Source organism: Vicia villosa, unplaced genomic scaffold (genome assembly GCF_029867415.1).
Source record: "Vicia villosa cultivar HV-30 ecotype Madison, WI unplaced genomic scaffold, Vvil1.0 ctg.000236F_1_1_3, whole genome shotgun sequence".
Lineage (NCBI taxonomy): Eukaryota > Viridiplantae > Streptophyta > Magnoliopsida > Fabales > Fabaceae > Vicia > Vicia villosa.
The window spans coordinates 66,757-84,228 of record NW_026705091.1 but is presented as its reverse complement, the minus strand read 5'-3'; the positions used below and the strand labels follow the sequence as shown (position 1 = coordinate 84,228).

At 35.0% G+C, this 17,472-nt stretch overlaps 3 protein-coding genes across 4 annotated transcripts; 2 read left to right on the top strand and 1 right to left on the bottom strand.

The window, feature by feature from the left end:
* The first annotated feature begins 3,528 nt into the window (after positions 1 to 3,528).
* Positions 3,529 to 4,496, top strand: LOC131625784 (uncharacterized). The gene is made up of 2 exons (XM_058896619.1): positions 3,529 to 3,807; positions 3,954 to 4,496. The coding sequence occupies exons 1-2, from the start codon at positions 3,643 to 3,645 to the stop codon at positions 4,464 to 4,466; spliced, it is 678 nt and encodes a 225-aa protein (XP_058752602.1). The 5' UTR covers positions 3,529 to 3,642; the 3' UTR covers positions 4,467 to 4,496.
* A 2,671-nt stretch (positions 4,497 to 7,167) lies between these two features.
* Positions 7,168 to 10,491, top strand: LOC131625783 (PKS-NRPS hybrid synthetase cheA-like). 2 transcript variants are annotated; one of them, XM_058896618.1, is made up of 4 exons: positions 7,168 to 8,930; positions 9,011 to 9,114; positions 9,202 to 10,184; positions 10,306 to 10,491. In XM_058896618.1, exons 1-4 carry the CDS (start codon positions 7,690 to 7,692, stop codon positions 10,462 to 10,464), a joined length of 2,487 nt encoding a protein of 828 aa, XP_058752601.1. In that variant the 5' UTR covers positions 7,168 to 7,689; the 3' UTR covers positions 10,465 to 10,491. The 2 variants fall into 2 exon arrangements, with proteins under 2 accessions (XP_058752601.1, XP_058752600.1); XM_058896617.1 differs by having other exon boundaries at positions 7,171 to 8,930; positions 9,011 to 10,184.
* Positions 10,492 to 11,270: 779 nt separating this feature from the next.
* Positions 11,271 to 14,289, bottom strand: LOC131625778 (protein MAIN-LIKE 1-like). The gene is made up of 4 exons (XM_058896610.1): positions 14,251 to 14,289; positions 12,221 to 12,435; positions 12,001 to 12,172; positions 11,271 to 11,921 (listed from the first exon to the last, which is right to left on the bottom strand). The coding sequence occupies exons 1-4, from the start codon at positions 14,287 to 14,289 to the stop codon at positions 11,271 to 11,273; spliced, it is 1,077 nt and encodes a 358-aa protein (XP_058752593.1).
* Between the last annotated feature and the right edge of the window lie 3,183 nt (positions 14,290 to 17,472).

Here is a 17,472-nt window from a genome sequence, read left to right as displayed (position 1 = left end):
TAAATAGGTCTAACACTCTAGCCTGACCTAGGCGTATGTAGACTGATCGGTAGACTCTTTAGGTCGATCTAACCTATTCTCACCTCTAATGGAGATGTCAAGTAAAGAAGATTTTGAAGTTGGATAGATTAAAATCACCCTTTACATTTTAAAATATATATTTATTCTGTACTCTTAATCTCTAAACCTAAAACTGTTACGTCGGCCTAACTTTAAGTTACGTCGGCCTAACTTTAAGTAAGGATAACATAGAATTTGCTGGATAGAATAGAATATTCCCGCAAAAAAGAAGGATAGAATAAAATAGTTGGCCTCATAATGGACTTAGATTTCTTAGAATCCTCGCTAGGATCATGAAGCTAGGAAAATCTTTTATAGCCATATCTGATGCTGTATGTATTTTAAGAATAAAATAGGTAAGAATTTCCCAAATATCTAGATCTCTACCTCATATTCCTTAGACAATCTAAATCACACTTTAAAAAATATTGGATTAAAAGTTTCTTAAAACTTAATTTTTGAATTTCTTATGACAAATTCAAAATTTCACCAAATTTTAACCCAAAAACAGTCTATTCCAATAAATTTAAATTGAGTTTGCTGAAAATCTAAAAAAAAACTAACATTTTAATATGAGAAGATACTTTTATTCCAACAAACTTGAATCGAGTTTTTAGAACGACATAAAAACTGAATTATAAATTAGAGCAAAGTCTATGATCTAATCTTAGTCAATTTTTAAATTCACACTAATTATCTTCATTAGAGGCAATAATAATTTGATCAGGATCTTCTTTGTCTTTTTTCTAGGGACAATCACTTTTGAAGTGATTGGATTTCTAACAAATAAAATATTTTAACTATGATTTTTCAAACCTCTTTAATTTTAACATTTCTTTACACTCACTTCTTTCTCTTGAGATACTCAAGCTTTCACCACAATCGTTAATCTTCAGATCTTTCACCTTTAAAAATTATTTAGATCTCACATCTGTGTGAACTTTATCCAGTTCATTCCTTACCATAAAGAAAGATGTCTTTAAAGTGTTCAAAAGATATGGATAATGAGCTCAACATGAATAGAGTCTTGTTCTCATCTTCAATCTTCACCTCAATATTCTCTAGATCATCAATAATTTTATGAAATTCTGGCAACTGCTCCACTATGAATTTGTTCTCAACTATTCAAAATGAGCGGAGTTGTTGTTTTAGACGTAACTTGTGAGTCAAAGACTTAGTCATACAATGATTCAAATTATATTCACATTAAAGCCGTAATCTTCTCCCTGACGACTTCCCTTAGAACTTTATTTTTTAAGCACGAGATGATCACACTTCTTACCTTATCCACCATTTTGGTTTTCTCTGCTTCTTTTAGGCGTGTAGGTATCTATGCCTCACCTTTCAAGACATCAATACACTTTACTCGAGTTAAGATTGCATGCGTCTTCACTTTACATAATCCATAATCATTGTCTTTGGAAAACTTTTTTGATTTTTCATTTAGAACCCTGGTGCTCATTTGTAAACAAAACCCATTTGCCTACAATGGACACCACTTATTGTGAAATTGAAACGTTTAATTACACCAAAAAAAATTGGTGTGTGAGAACAAAGAACAATGTCAACCAAAATAAACAGCCTTCAACAAAAATAACCATATGTGCAATAAGACATAAACTTGGCAAAAGAAGATAAAAGACAAAAAAAACACAATCACTTGTTTATCCAGTTTGATCAGACGATCTAGTATGGGGAGAGAAGCTCTCCAATTAACTATAATTCCAAAAGTTCTTACAAATGAATTACAAGAAAACTGAAACCCAACTTCCCAAGAACAAACCTTATTTTCTGTCCAAGTGTTTACTAATCTCTTCAAATCTTTATAAATGAATCATACAAGGTTAAGGTGTTTATAAGTGTTTCTTAATCCTCTTAGATATCTCCAAAGACTTTTCAAATTCCAAGAGCACACTCTTAGAAATTTTCCCATGCCTCTCTAAGATTACCACTAGGATTCTCAAATCTTTCTCCCTGTCTTCAATTATAAAGTCTGAAGGTTGTGAAGACAAAAATGATGCATATACATATTTATAAATGTTGAAACTCAACAGATTAACAACAAGCCCGAAACTCAGCCCATAAACTAACAGATCCACAAAGAAAATAAACAATGAAGCTCAATACAAACGAACCAAGAAAATCAGACACGAGCCTCAACAGACCGAACCATCCACCGTGTTGGCTCCATCGCCACCCACCTTCATTGGACTGTTGCCCATACGGTTTTGATGCATTCCATCAAATTCCTAGTTGCATTTACGGCTTTCAAGTTGCTACAATCTCGAAATATGTTTCTTTTTTTTTCATCACTTAAGATTTAAAGACATATTTTAATAAATTTATATAGAGTGACACCTCTCACTTTATAAGTCGTTTTTTAAGATTGAGATGCACCAGACTCTAATTCTAATTTGATATCAGAGTCTAATGATCAATAGATGAGTCACCAATTGTTTATAATTATGCACCGCGACTAATAGAAAGGAAAGAATTGAAGAATTTTGGTTGAGAGGATTTTGGAGGATTTATGTTTATTTTTTTCATAACACAAAATCTCCTAATTTAGGGTAACTCAAATTTTATATTGAAGGATGGAAAATTTTATACAAACTATTTAAATATAATCATTATTGTTATGATATTGCAAAAATAAAAAAAATGTGAATGATAAATATTCTTTTATTATTTTATAAAAAAATTATTTATTAAAAAAATATTAATTTTTTTATATATATTTTTTAAATATTCTTTTTTCGAAACCCTCTCATTCATTCTTTCCAAACTCTTAATCTAACCTTAAATATTAAAAAGGGGTCGGCATCAAATAGTATTCGTAACTACAGATCATTTAGTAAATAAGTAAAACTATAAAAATATCATATTAGTTAACTATACAATTTTTTCACATTGAAGAAACACTACTAATAAATAGTGAAAATGTCATTTTATTGTCAATGCATGTGAGGGTGTAATAATTTAATAGTATTATGTGATGTAAAAAAGAATGAAGAAATTCTACACAAATACAAATATTTTAATTTTATAAAAAGTAGGATATATATGGATGCCACATAAGCAATAACAAACTGTATGTTAGTCATCACTTATTGTAAAAGATAAACTCAGAGTAAGTTTGTGATAAAACAAATTTTAAAATACATAAGAATCCAAAATAAAACACAAAATAAATATAAGAGATCACATACCTAATTAACCTAATTTAAATCAAACAATACACACATCTTTATACAACGTGCTCCTTTTCATTAGCCTAATTTAACTTAAACAATACACAAACAAGTTACGTATGACTAGTGACTCAATCTCCACGCCAAATTTAATGTCCATTCCATCATTTCCACTACATAACAACAACAAAAAAGTTGTATAGCACTAGCTACAATTAAAAAACATTATGTCACACACTATTCATTTTATTATTATACCTTATGCCAACTTTCATAGCACTCTAGTCCATTATAAGAAGGCATCAAACTTCATTTAAGGTTATACCAACCAAACCAACCCTTAAGGCCTAAATTAGGTTCTTTTTTTCTTTCTTCATCACTAAGGAATAAGATGGGAGAAGGTGTTTATTTGGATACCGTTTTAGTCCCTTTGAGCCTTTTCATTACAATAGTCTACCATGCTTTTCTCTTCTATACTATCAAGAACAAACCTTCACGCACAACTTATGGAATTGATAGGTTAAGGAGGAATACTTGGGGTCACAATTTAAATCAGGTATGTTCTGTTTCGATTATGAAAGAGACAAAATAGATTCGAAAAGTGTATTATGTATATAGAATTTTAGGTGTTTAAATATTTTTTTTAGTATAATTGATTTTTTCTTTAGAATTGATTTTGTCTGTGATGGTATGACTGTGCAGGGTGATGATAAAAAGGCTATGCTATGTATACAAAGCTTGAGGAACACTCTTATGGCTACAATTCTCACAGCAACAATAACAATTCTTGTGAACATGGCTTTGGCAGCCCTAAACAACAATGCATTCAATGCAAGTCATCTATTTACTAGCGAATTTTTCGGTTCGAAATCGGATAAAATCTTCCTTTTGAAATATGGTTCAGCATCAATATGTTTGTTGATTAGTTTCTTGTGCAGCTCAATGGCCATAGGGTTTCTTATTGATGCAAATTTTTTGATGAATGCTTATGGAGATTTTTTGTCTGGTGGTTACACACAAAGTGTGTTAGAAAAAGGGTTTACCTTAGCTTTTGTTGGGAATAGGATATTTTGTGTTGCTATTCCTTTGATGCTTTGGATGTTAGGTCCTGTGCTTGTGTTCTTAGCTTCCATAGCTTTGGTTTGTTTGTTGCATGAGTTTGATTATGTCCCTAAAATTCCACATAGTCAGAAACGATGTAACAATGTAAAATAAACTAATAAGCAAATTATTATTATTAGTATAGAGGTTTAGTTTTTATGTATTGTATGTAGAAATATTTATATAATGTCAAACAATAACAATGAGTTATTTATGTGATTTTAGAAATGATTAAGATAAAAGTTACTAGATGTTATTGAAACAATTATAATTAATTGACATATTTTTAAACTTGAATCAGATATTTCACATAAAATATGATTCAGTCACAAAATTTGTACTATATTTCATGTGTACGAAAAATACAGGTGAGTCAAATTGAGATTTAAAACAAATTATAAATGAAAAAAAATAGATTTATTCTCGATTTTAATTTCAAACAGGCCTAAATACTTTCTTTTTTTTCTCAGATATTAACAGAGATCGAAAGGTATGTGAAACACTTTATAATTTTGAAATAAAAAATTGATGTTGATATTAGATTCATAATAATATCTTCCTTATTTGGGTTTGGATTACTATAGTGTGTATTCAGTTTTCTGGCTCAAATGTTTATATATAACACATTTGGTCCGCTTGTAACAAATACACTTCAGCCCTTATTCTTTTTCCTTATCCATTCAAATTAGGGTTTTTTGCATCCATTGCCAGTGATAACATCAACAACAACAAGATCGACCCTCAAGATTCCATCTTGATATTCAGAAACCCATATTACCTACATCCCGGAGAGAACCCCGATGCCGTTCTTGTGGCGCCGCCGTTGGATGATAGTAACTACCACAACTAGAGAAAATTCATGCGCCGCACCCTAACATCAAAGAACAAGCTTGGATTCATCAATGACACACTCTCCAAACCTCTTTTGTCTCACCAAGATTTCGATATATGGGAACGTGCTAACAACTTGGTACTCGCATGAATCAATCGATCTCTTTCACCACAAATTGCTCAAAGTACCATATGCTTCGACTTAGCGTTCGATCTTTGCCCCGACCTTTGCGAAAGATTCACCAAGGGAAACCATTTTTGCTTCTCTAATATTCTGTGCGCTCTTCACTGCATTAAACAAGGTAATCGTTCCCTTTCACAATATCACTGATCTGAAAAAATTCTTTGGATGAACTTGAGGATATGCATCCAACACCCTCTTGTTCTTGCATCATCCCCTGCACTTGTGACTTGGCCAAGGATGTTTGTGGTTACAAACACATGGAGTACGTTTTGTGTTTTCTCAAGGGATTGAATGATACATATCACAACATCTCTGCACTCAAATTCTTCTTCTTGATCTTCTTCCCTATATCAGCCTCGTTTATTCAATGATTTCACAATAAGAAGTTACTTCTCCTTTTTCCTTCAACATCACTCCTACAGTTCTTTACACCAATAACTCCACCAACAATGGTCGCGGAAGAAGGAAAACTCCTAATAAAGGTTTGATGTTGTGCACTCATTGTAACAAAATAAATCACACGGTGGATTCCTGTTATTTTAAACATTGTTTCTCCTTGGGTATCACACGAAGAACAACAAACCCACCTCAGATTCCAGGACTTACAATGCTGAAAAGGATTGTGTAATCTCGAAATAAGATTATAAGCATTTGCTTCTTCTCCTACAACAATCTATGAATAATGCTCAAAACTCTGCTCATGACAAAGATCTCAGTTCTCACACCATTTCAGGGTTTTTTCAACAAAGACACTGATTTAAACTTATCTTCTATGTGGATCCTTGATTCAGGGGCATCTGATCATGTATGCCCCTACATCAAGTGTTTTTCTGAAATTAAGTCAATTAAACCCTTACACATTCATCTCCCCAATCGGAACATTATTCTTGCCAATTTCTCATGAACTATCATTCTTGATCCCTCTTTAATTCTACATGTTGTTATATTCATTAGTTTCGATTCATCCTTATTTCTATATCTAAATTGTGTCACAATTATCACTATCACATTCGTTTCTCACATCAATCATGTCATATCCAGCATGTGTCTACAAAGAAGATAATTGGTCAAGTGGAACAACATAGGAATCTATACATTCTGCACAAAGACACTTACACACACTCCGCTCAAACTTTTACTTGTAATATTGATAGTTTGAATATTCGTGCCTCTAGTAATTTGGAAATATGGCACCACATATTGGGTCACCCCTCTAATGAGGTGCTACAACACATGGCTACTTCCTTAACTGATATCAAATATCATTAGATTTGTTATGTCATGCTTTCCACTTAGCTAAACAATTTAGACAACCTTATCCCACTAGTAATTATGTTACTTCCACTTATTTTGAACTATTACGTATGTGTCATACCCTAATTTTTGTCCCACATTTTATATGTCCATGTGCATTTCGTTTGAAAAAAAACATGTTCGTGTTCATTTACGTATTTTATATTCTATTTCATTCATTTACTAACTCTTTGATTCAAATTTTAATTTAAATTCAATTTAGTTTTTCTAGATTGAATTTTTATTAATTTTAAATCAAATATTTTGTATCTTTTGTTTTGTTTTATGGTTAATAGGTACAATTGCAATCCAAGGTACATTTTGCTAACATTAGCAAAAGCCCATTTGAATCAAGGCCCTTTGTCATTGGTCCAAGCCAAGTTTAACTTCCAAGCCAAGATTTTGAGCCATTTGAATAATTTGAGTCATTTAAGCCATAAGCCATGAGAAAAAAATGGTTTGGGACCCCACCCACAAGCAATTCACGGTTCACACTTTTCACCTTCAGTAAAAACAAAATTTCAGATTTCCTCAAGCCTAAGTCACGAGTTCGTTTCCACTCTTGCACATCTCATCACCGAAAATTTTACTTCGTACCCCTACAATTGCCCTTCTACCCCTACAATTTTGTAAAAATGCCAACTTTACCCTCAATAGTTAATAACCATTTTACCATTTTACTTTTTACCATTCATCTAAAAAGTCAAAAAAATTCAAATCTGCACCCCTACGCACCTTCAATTCGGAACACTTATGGTAAGTCATCCGGTTCACAAATTAACAAACCGGAACACATTATACAAGTCATCCGGTTTGCTTTTTTTTCTTCCCGGAAGACATTCTAAAACTGTTCCGGTAATACGAAAATCAAACCGGAACAGATAAGCAAAGTGTTCCGGTGCATTTGTAATCAAACCGGAACGGTTTTGAAAAGTGATCCGGTGAACTTGATATCAAACCGGAACAGATTGGAAAACTGTTCCGGAACGCATTTTGTATTTTTAAATTTTTGGTTTTTTTTTTGTAGGTATGGAAGTTCCGCTCCAAATTTGTCGGAAAAACGAGACAGCTATAGATACCACTGATGTTTTCACAACTTCACAGAGATTTGTCACACGGGAAGAAGTCATCCGCTGGGTTAAAGAGACCGGAATCAACAATAAAGTGACTGTTATCATAGCGCGTTCAGACACTGAAACAGGCAAAAGAGGAAGAAGTAACAAAGTTATATTTGCGTGCGATAAAGGTGGAAAATATAAGGATAAAAGTGAGACTCAAAGTGCTACTAAGAGATGTGGATGTCCATTCAAAATCAGATCGACTCCGGCAAAAGATGGGTCTGGATGGAAGGTTGATGTAAAATGTGGAGTTCATAATCATGGTTTACCAGATAGATTAGAAGGCCATTCATTTGTTGGTAGGTTGACAACAGATGAGAAGCAGCATGTTGCTGATTTGACAAAGAGACATGTTCCGCCTAGACACATATTGACTTCCTTGCAAGAGCGAGATCCTGAGAACGTCACTCGGATCACGCAAATATACAAGCATAAAAGTGTGATTGAAGCAGAGATAAGAGGTCCAAGAAGTGAGATACAACATTTGCTTAAGCTTATAGAGGAGGCGAACTATGTTTATTGGAGTAGGAAACGGGATGATTGTGAAGTTGTGAGAGATATTTTTTGGGCACATCCAGATTCGGTAAAGTTGCTGAATCTTTTTCCTACTGTCTTGATTATGGACGCCACTTATAAGACCAACAAATATAGACAACCTCTGTTTGAAATAGTTGGTATGACATCGACCGAGTTGACATTTGCGGTTGCATTTGCTTATATGGAGTGTGAGCAGACAGAGAGTTATATTTGGGTCTTGGATAAGCTGAAGCAATTGTTTGTGAAGAAAGATGTGGTTCCACAAGTGATTTTGACGGATAGAGATCTTGCTTTGATGAAAGCAGTTGAAGTTGTTTTTCCTACGACGCATAACTTGCTATGTCGCTTTCATATTAACCAAAATGTTGGGATGAAATGCAAGGAATATGTGATGAAAGACATGCGAGAGACGATAGGCACATTGTGGAAAGATGTTGTATGGGCTAGTAATGAGGTTGAGTATGGTGTACGGTTGCAATATCTTGAACAAGCATGCTTTGCTTGTACTAACTTCCTCGATTACGTGAAGAACACTTGGTTGATCCCACATAGGCAAAGATTTGTAGGCGCATGGATTAATCGAGTGCTTCATTTTGGTAACACCACGACAAATCGGTATGTCATAATTCTTAAAATATTTATTTAGTATTAATTTTTGGAATATTATATGTTTATACCTTCTTTGTTTATTTTAGGGTTGAATCTGCACATTGGAAGCTAAAGCAGATGTTAGGAAACAGCCTTGGTGACATGGTCAAAGTTTGGGAAGCTATGAATTCTAACCTAAAAATCCAAATAGGTAACATTCGAGCTTCGTTTCAAAAAAGTTTTTATGAGGTTGAGCACGCACACATTAGTCCATTTTATGATAATTTGCGTGGTTCAGTATCGAGAGCTGCTTTGAGACGCATTGCAGAAGAGTTATCGAGGCTTGATTATGTGTTAAATAGTAGGGAAACATGTGGTTGTACTATGAGAACAAGTTATGGGCTACCTTGTGCTTGTGAGATGGGAAGATCGATTGTTGTTGGAATCCCATTACAAATAGAAAGTGTTCATCTTCAATGGAGGATACTATCTATGGAAGGTGACTTGCCTTTAGATGAGGAAGCTGGTTCGGAGGTTGATATGAATAATGCAATTGATGAATTGTGGAGAAGGTTTAAATCACTAGATGTTGTTGGAAAAAGAGCATTGAAAAGTAGGGTTTGTGAAATTGCATATCCCACAACAACTTCATTGTGTCCACCACCTGAGAAAATAAAAACTAAAGGCGGAGTGAAGAGGAAAGGGAAGAAACCAGTTGGGTATGATGTTTATAGGGATCCTTCAGGTTTTGAGTATGCTGATCAGGCGTCTCAATGTTCACAAAAACAATCGCAAGCATCACAAACTTCCAGGAAGCAATCACAATCAAAGAAGCAATCACAAGCAAAGGATGAGGATTTCACTCTTCAGTTTCCTTGTCATATTAGGCCATATATTACCGAGATTGTTAATGTTGTAGCAGATGGTAATTGTGGATTTAGAGCAATTGCTTCGTGGCATGGGTATAGTGAGGATGGTTGGGCAATGGTTCGTCGTGACTTGGACATGGAATTAAGAGAAAAGAAGGACTTATATGAGAGATTGTTCGGTCTAAGTTTATCCGAAGTGAGGAATGGATTGTTGATAGATCATGTTGGTTTTCAACCACCGGAGAAATGGTTGACACTACCAGAGATGGGTTATTTGATAGCGAATCGGTATAACATTATTCTTGTGCTGCTTGGTAACCCTTGCTTGACCTTTTTTCCTATGACAACAACATTTTCTCCAAGTGCTCCTACATATTGCATTGGCCTTGTCAACAAGAATCATTATCTTCGGGTAACCTTTATATATATTTTATTTAATTACTTATATAATTACTTATTTAATTACTTATTTAATTACTTATATAATTACTTATTTAATTACTTTGTTAATTATTTTTATGTCATGAAATCAGGTTAATATGAAAGAAGGCTTCCCGCTGCCACCCGTCACGGTAGATTGGATGAAGTTTCGTCTTCAAGTGGCGACATCTTGGATGTTAGGATTTGCTGGACGTCTTCAACATTGGCATCATCTTACGCCTATGTTACCATCACGTGTTAATATAGATTAATTAAGTGACTTTAATTTATATGTAATATTTTAACTAAAAACGTCTTAGATTGAGTTATTTTATTTACATCTTAGAAGTTTTTATTTTATTTACAAAAAAACACTAAATTATTATAACATTGAATATAGAACATTAAAACATGATAACAATAACATAGAATATTAAAACATGATAACAATAACATAGAACATTAAAACATAGAACATGATAACAATAACATAAAACATTAAAGCATTAGACTCTTGCAGACGATTCTGGGCGCACCAGCATCTTCAGAACATCCTCAGCAGACCTTGTTAGGTTTACCTCAAACTCGATCGGTCCCTTTGTTATCTTACGGCGGTGTGATTTCCACATGTCTTTCATATCACCATCACATTTCAACTCCACAATATTATAACTTATCCTTCCATCAACATCCATGTTCCAATTTTCACGATACCAGATTTTAGTCACCACTCGGTTATCAGTTTCTGGCAACTCTTCTTTCACCCAACTTTTAAGTGACTCGAGTCTCCCGCAATCGTTAGGTATTGAAAGCTTCATGGGTTCCTTAGTTCCAGTATAGAAAACAATTGTGTCAACCATAAAATTACCAAGAGACATTCTGAAAAATATGATATTTTGTGTCAACACTAGGAGGTCCTATTTATAGGCCATGAGGGCAATCTTATCCGCACAATATCTTATCCACATAATATCTTATCCAAATAAGATATCTTATCCAAATAGAATCTAAACTATAGAATAAAATATAATCCAAAATATACAATAAAATATAGAATAAAACAAAAGACTAAAATCAACTATAGAATCCAAAATATAATCCAGAACCCAAGGTGGCGATAAAGAGTGGCCAGTGCCGCTGATGCCCAACTGTATGAACCAAGCCCACGTAGATCTCTAAACAATAGCAAATATCGGGCCTCAACCAGGGTAAATGTCTTATCCGCAAAAATGGTAGAACCTACCAACATCATCAGATATGCCCTGGTCGCGTAAGTCCAACTACCAGCAGCACGGTACTGCACGAATCTGTCATACAGCCACTGCAGTGAGTAATAAGCTCCCCTGCAAGAACGCACATGTACAGCCATGGCATGTCTATCCACTCCCAATAACTCACAGCCAAGATCAACAGCCACCTGCTCTGTGACATGCTCATGAGGATACCAGAACATACCATTGATAGGCAAATGGAGCAAGCACGCAACATCATCTAAAGTAATCGTCATTTCACCAAATGGCATGTGAAATGACGAAGTCTCAACATGCCACCTCTCCACAAATGCTGAGACGAGATTAACGTCTATCTTGGTCAGGCTAGTTCTCTGAAGAGAAGCCAGACCTGACCTAGACACGATAGCCTCAATCTCAGGTGGGAGCTGCTGAGGCACTCTCTCCTGGAGCTTCGTCCCGTGCCCAGCAACTTTAAGCTCCTTTTTAGAGCCTCTTTCCTGAAAATAAATAAAAAAACTACATTAGAAGATATAATAATAAATTCTATTTAAAATAAATCAAATAATTTTTACTTACCTCTCCGTACCATAACCGGCGAGCAACATGGTCTTGATATCGAACAAGTAAAGATAAATCTGATGGTCCACCAGGATATCCAACTGGCTGTGGTGGTGGGTTAGAGGAACCAGCTTCGTCGCGGCGGCGGCGGGAATGTGGTCTCCCGTCTGGTCCAAGTGTACGCATTTTCCTGAAAAAAAAATTAAAAAAAAAAAATTAAAAAAAAAATAAAAAAAACCAAACCGGAACAGTTCCAAAAAGGGTTCCGGTTTGCAACTGAGCTAAACCGGAACAGTTTTCAAAAGGGTTCCGGTGGAGATGAAAACAAACCGGAACAGATTTCAAAAGCGTTCCGGTATCATAGGCAACAAACCGGAAGAGTTCCAAATTGTGTTCCGGTTTGGAAGCGAACGCACCGGAACAGAAACCAAAAGTGTTCCGTGAAGTATTTTTCTGAACCGGACCACTTACCAAATGTGTTCCGGTTTGGAAAGTTAGTGAACCGGAAGAGTTTGCCAAGGTGTTCCGGTTTGTGTTTCGTACAGATAAAAGGAGAGTGTTTGTTCAAGATCAGTAAAAAGTGAAAAATGAGAAAAAAATTTCCTATTTATGTAAGGGTAATTTCGTCAAAAAAATATGATTGTTGGGGTAGAAGGGCAAATGTAGGGGTAGGAAGTAAAATTTTCCTCATCACCTTCACACAATTTTCCTCTCACTCAAATCCAATCTCCTCTTGCTATAAATAAAGAGGCAATCACACTGACAAAGGGGAGGAGAAAATCTTAATGTTATGCTGCCCAAATAAATTCCCGTCCAAAGTTTCAATGATTCACCCGTGTTCTTTTGAATTGTTTTGGGCTTAAGCAGGACAACAAGAGAAGTGACCCATTCGTATATCCTCTATGATGCACCCGTGTGAGTTTGCTATACGCCTATGCCCTCGTTTACACTCTTTTTTCTTAGTTTATTTTTTTATTTTATCATCAATTTTTCTAACATTTACTTTCTTTTTATTTTAACTCTTAATATGTATATATGTTATGATACAAAATATATTAGTATTAGTTCTCTTCATTATTTTCTATATTAAAATATCAATAAAAAATTGTCTCAATAATCCCTTTTTATCAATATCCTTTTTATTATTTTTCAATATTTCTCTTCATTTCCACTCTCTTAATTTATGGGTGCAAGTTTTGAAAAGTTCATTATGGGGAGGTTATCATTCCTCTAATGAACCATTAAAGTGGAGTCCCATGATGGTTAAGAGAATTCTTTTTGTTATTTTACATGTGTTGCAAATGTTAGGAGAATGATTTACATATCATTTCTCCAATTTGCTTTTGAACACATAAATTGTTATTGACCAGTCTCGTTGTTATGGACCTATGTTTATACTTATGCACTTTTTCTTTTGTCCATTTGGACCTTTTTATTTTGTTCTTAAAACATTAATAATCAAACTTGAACCATAAAAAAACTTAATGTGAACTTGGACTTTGGATACTATACACTAAGCTTGGAGGATGGACTATTGGACTGAGACCTTGACTATTTTATGTTGATATTCTAGAAGCCCTTGGAGTTTACTCCAAGACATTGGGTTGTTTCTTTTTGTGTGTGCAAGTTATTTTGTATAAAGTCTTTGAGGTTTAATTCCAAGGCATTGTAATTGAGAATTCATCTATACACAGTTGTTACTCTGCCCAATTTTTGTCTCAAGTTCTTATGGTGCATTCTCAAAGATTTGTGCAAGTTATATATATGGAGATGTTATGTTCATTTGAGACTTATTTCATCTGGTGCTTGACATTGAGCTTGCTTGGTTTGTAAATTCAAAGGATGGGAAATCTACATTGACTTCTTAATGTCAAGTGTTGGCTTCTTATTTGGTTATATTGTTCTTGTCCTTAGCTTTTATTTTATGCTTTACGATAGTCCCTTCATCTCTTCTCATCTTCTTTGATTTTCCAATTTTCTCCTTCTATTTCAAAATCTTCTCATGTTTGCAAACTTTTAAAGCTCTTCTGATAAACTTTTATTCAAATTTGTTTTCCCTTTGTGGCTTTTATTTTAAAACATCTTCTTCTAAAGATTAGGCACGAGTAATCGTCATAGTTGAGATGTAATGCCCTATCCCCTTGATATTGATTGATATAGTTGATTCTTTTCCACTTGAAAGATTTAGTGGCATACTTGTTGATCTCTATCCGAGTTGGAGCCCTTCTTTCACTTGTGACGCTTGTTCTCATGTTGAAGTATGGTTACCTGAGTTTTCTCCTCTGAGATGACAAAGTGTCTCTTCATTTTAAAACAACCTTTTGTTTCCTTTTGAGAGGAACTACATTTGCTTTAACTTCTCCATTGCACTGAGGAGGTATGTAGGCACAAGATATAACATCTTGCCGAGCATCATTTTAAAATCAAACAGACTTTCTTTTGCACACAACTCTTTTTACACAGATTACAAAAAGGTTCATGTGGAGTACCACAGATGTGAGGGGTGCTAACACCTTCCCCTTGCATAATCAACCCCCGTACCTAAGATCTCTGCTTTGTTTTAAAAATCTCTTTTTGGCTTTTATTTTGCTCTTTTCCCATTTCCTTTGGAAATAATAAAGCGCGGTGGCGACTTTCACTAAAATAATGAGTCAAATCAATCAATGGCTTTGGTCTCAACTTTTCATTGCTACAATATAGATATTTAGGGTCCCATTGATGTGCATTCTTTAGATGGTTATCAATATTTTCTCACTATTATGGATGAATTTACTAGATACACTTGGACTTTCTTAATGAACAAAAAATCTAAAACTAGGCCTCGCATTCATAATTTTGTTGCTTATTGTCCAAACCAATTTTCTGCCAAAATTAAAACTATTAGGACTGATAATGGTAGTGAATTCCTCGTGCCCTCTTTTAATGCCTCCTTGGGTATCCTTCATCAAAGATGTTGCGTAGAAACCCCCCAACAAAATTGCACTCCTGAAAGAAAACATAGGAACCTTCTTAATGTCACTAAATATCTTATATTTCATGCCAACTTACCTGAATGCTTTTGGTCTTTTTCATTATGCCATGCTACATACCTCATTAGTAGACTATGCAGTCCCACCATAAACAACAGCACGCCCTATGAGCTCACATTCAAGGAACCTCATACCTTTACACAACTCAATTTTTTTGGATGTTTGACCTATGCCAACACCATTACTAGGCATACAGATAAACTTGATCCTAGGGCCACTAAATGTGTTTTTCTAGGATATCCTAATGGGATTAAAGGCTATTTGCTATTTTATATTAACACTAGGGCCACTCTTATTTCTAGAGATTTTGTTTTCTATGAAAACTCTTTTCCATATACCAATTTTCCATCAACTCATACACAAAACAATGACCATACTCACTCAATTATACCCTTTATATTTGACATTCCCATCCATCCCTCAACCCCTCCTACCACTTTTGATCCCACATCTAAACCTTTAACTTCGAACTCCCCCCCCATCACCACCTTCAACCCTCATATCTAGCCCCACAAACAAACCCTCTCATGCCTCACTTTTACCTTCCCATGATCTGTCCCCTGACTCTTCTTCTTCCCGTGACATAGAAATAACAATGAGTCAATCATTCGCAAATCTACTAGAAATAGGACTGCACCTGCATATTTAAAAGATTTTGTTTGTAATGTTGTACATTCTCCTATTCCTCATGACATTTCCAAATATGTTTCTTATCATAATATTTCTCCTGCATATTATTCTTTTATCTCTGTTATTACTACTGCATATGATCCTATTACCGTTAAACAAGCCAGCACTAATGCTCATTGGGTAAAAGCAATGGACACAAGAATCTAGGCGCTTATAGCCAATAAAACATGGATTTACACACCTATACCTTCAGGTAAAAAGGCTATAGGCTGCAAATGGATTTATAAAACTAAGTTTCATGCTGACGGCTCCATTGAACGAAATAAAGCTAGGTTAGTTACTCAAGGATTTACGCAAGTTACAAGTACTGATTTTTTTTCACACATTCTATCCGACCGCTAAACTGACAACTATAAGACTCATTCTAACCTTAGCTTCTTCATTAAATTTGCACTTGTTTCAACTCGATGTTCACAATGAGTTTTTAAAGGATAATTTGGATGAAGAAATGTATATGGCTTTACCCAAGGGCATTACACCTTTTTATCCCAATCAAGTGTGCAAACTATTGAAATCCATTTATGGATTAAAGCAATCGAGTCGACAATGGTTTGATAAAATTTCTAATTTCTCCTTGCTAATGGTTTCAAACAATGTCCTATTGACCACTCATTGTTTATTAGCCAAGAGCATGGTAATCTGATTATTATACTAATTTATGTCAATGATATTGTCCTTGCAGGTAACAACTTAACCGTCATTAATCCAGTTAAAGCCATCTTGCAGCAGCACTTTCACATCAAGGATATTGGACCTTTAAATTATTTTCTTGGCTTGGAGGTGGCAAGAACTAGTTCACATATCAACCTTTGTCGGCGTAAATACGCTCTCGAAAACCTCTTTAATGCTGTTTTTTGGGCTGTAAGCCTTCTACAACTCCAATGGCTCGCAACAAAATACTCACTACCAACGCAGGCACACCTCTAGAGGATCCTACTCCATATCGTCGCCTCATTGGACAATTAATCTACTTACTCAACACTCGCACAAACCTGTCATATTTCGTTCAACAACTCGGTCAATACATGATTCACCCAACCAACCTACACCATCAAGCTTCCTTTCGTGTTCTCCGTTACCTCAAAAAGTCACCAGCTCAAGGACCATTTTTTCCTTCTACTTCACCATTGCAGCTCAAAGCTTTTTCCAACTTCGACTGGGAAAACTGTTCTGATACTCGCAGGTCCATCACTGACTACTATATATATACTCGGGAGACTCTTTGATCTCGTGGAAATCAAAGAAGCAACCAACTATTTCACGAACCTCCACCGAAGTCGAATATCATGCCATGGCATCCATTGTTTGCGAGCTTTAATGGTTAACCAACAACTTAAAGGAATTACAGGTTCCCTTCATTGAACCATCCCTTATCTACTGTGACAACGCTTCCTCACGCCACATCGCCACAAATTCTTCGTTTCATGAACGCACTAAACACATTGACTTAGATTTCCATCTTGTTCACGAGAAACTACAGCTTGGCCTATTCCATCTTCTTCCAATTGCTTCCTCTCACCTGGTTGCTGACATCTTTACCAACCCCTTAGACCTTCAACCTTTCAATGTTAATTTGTCTAAACTTGGTGTTCCCTCTGTTAACCCTCAAGCTTATGAGGGGCTATTAGATTCATAATAATATCTTCCTTATATGAATTTGGGTTACTATAGTGTGTATTCAGCTTTTTGGCACAACTGTCTATATATAAGACACTTGGTCCTCTTGTAACCAATACATTCAGATAACAAGATTTTTCTTTGCCCAATGAGC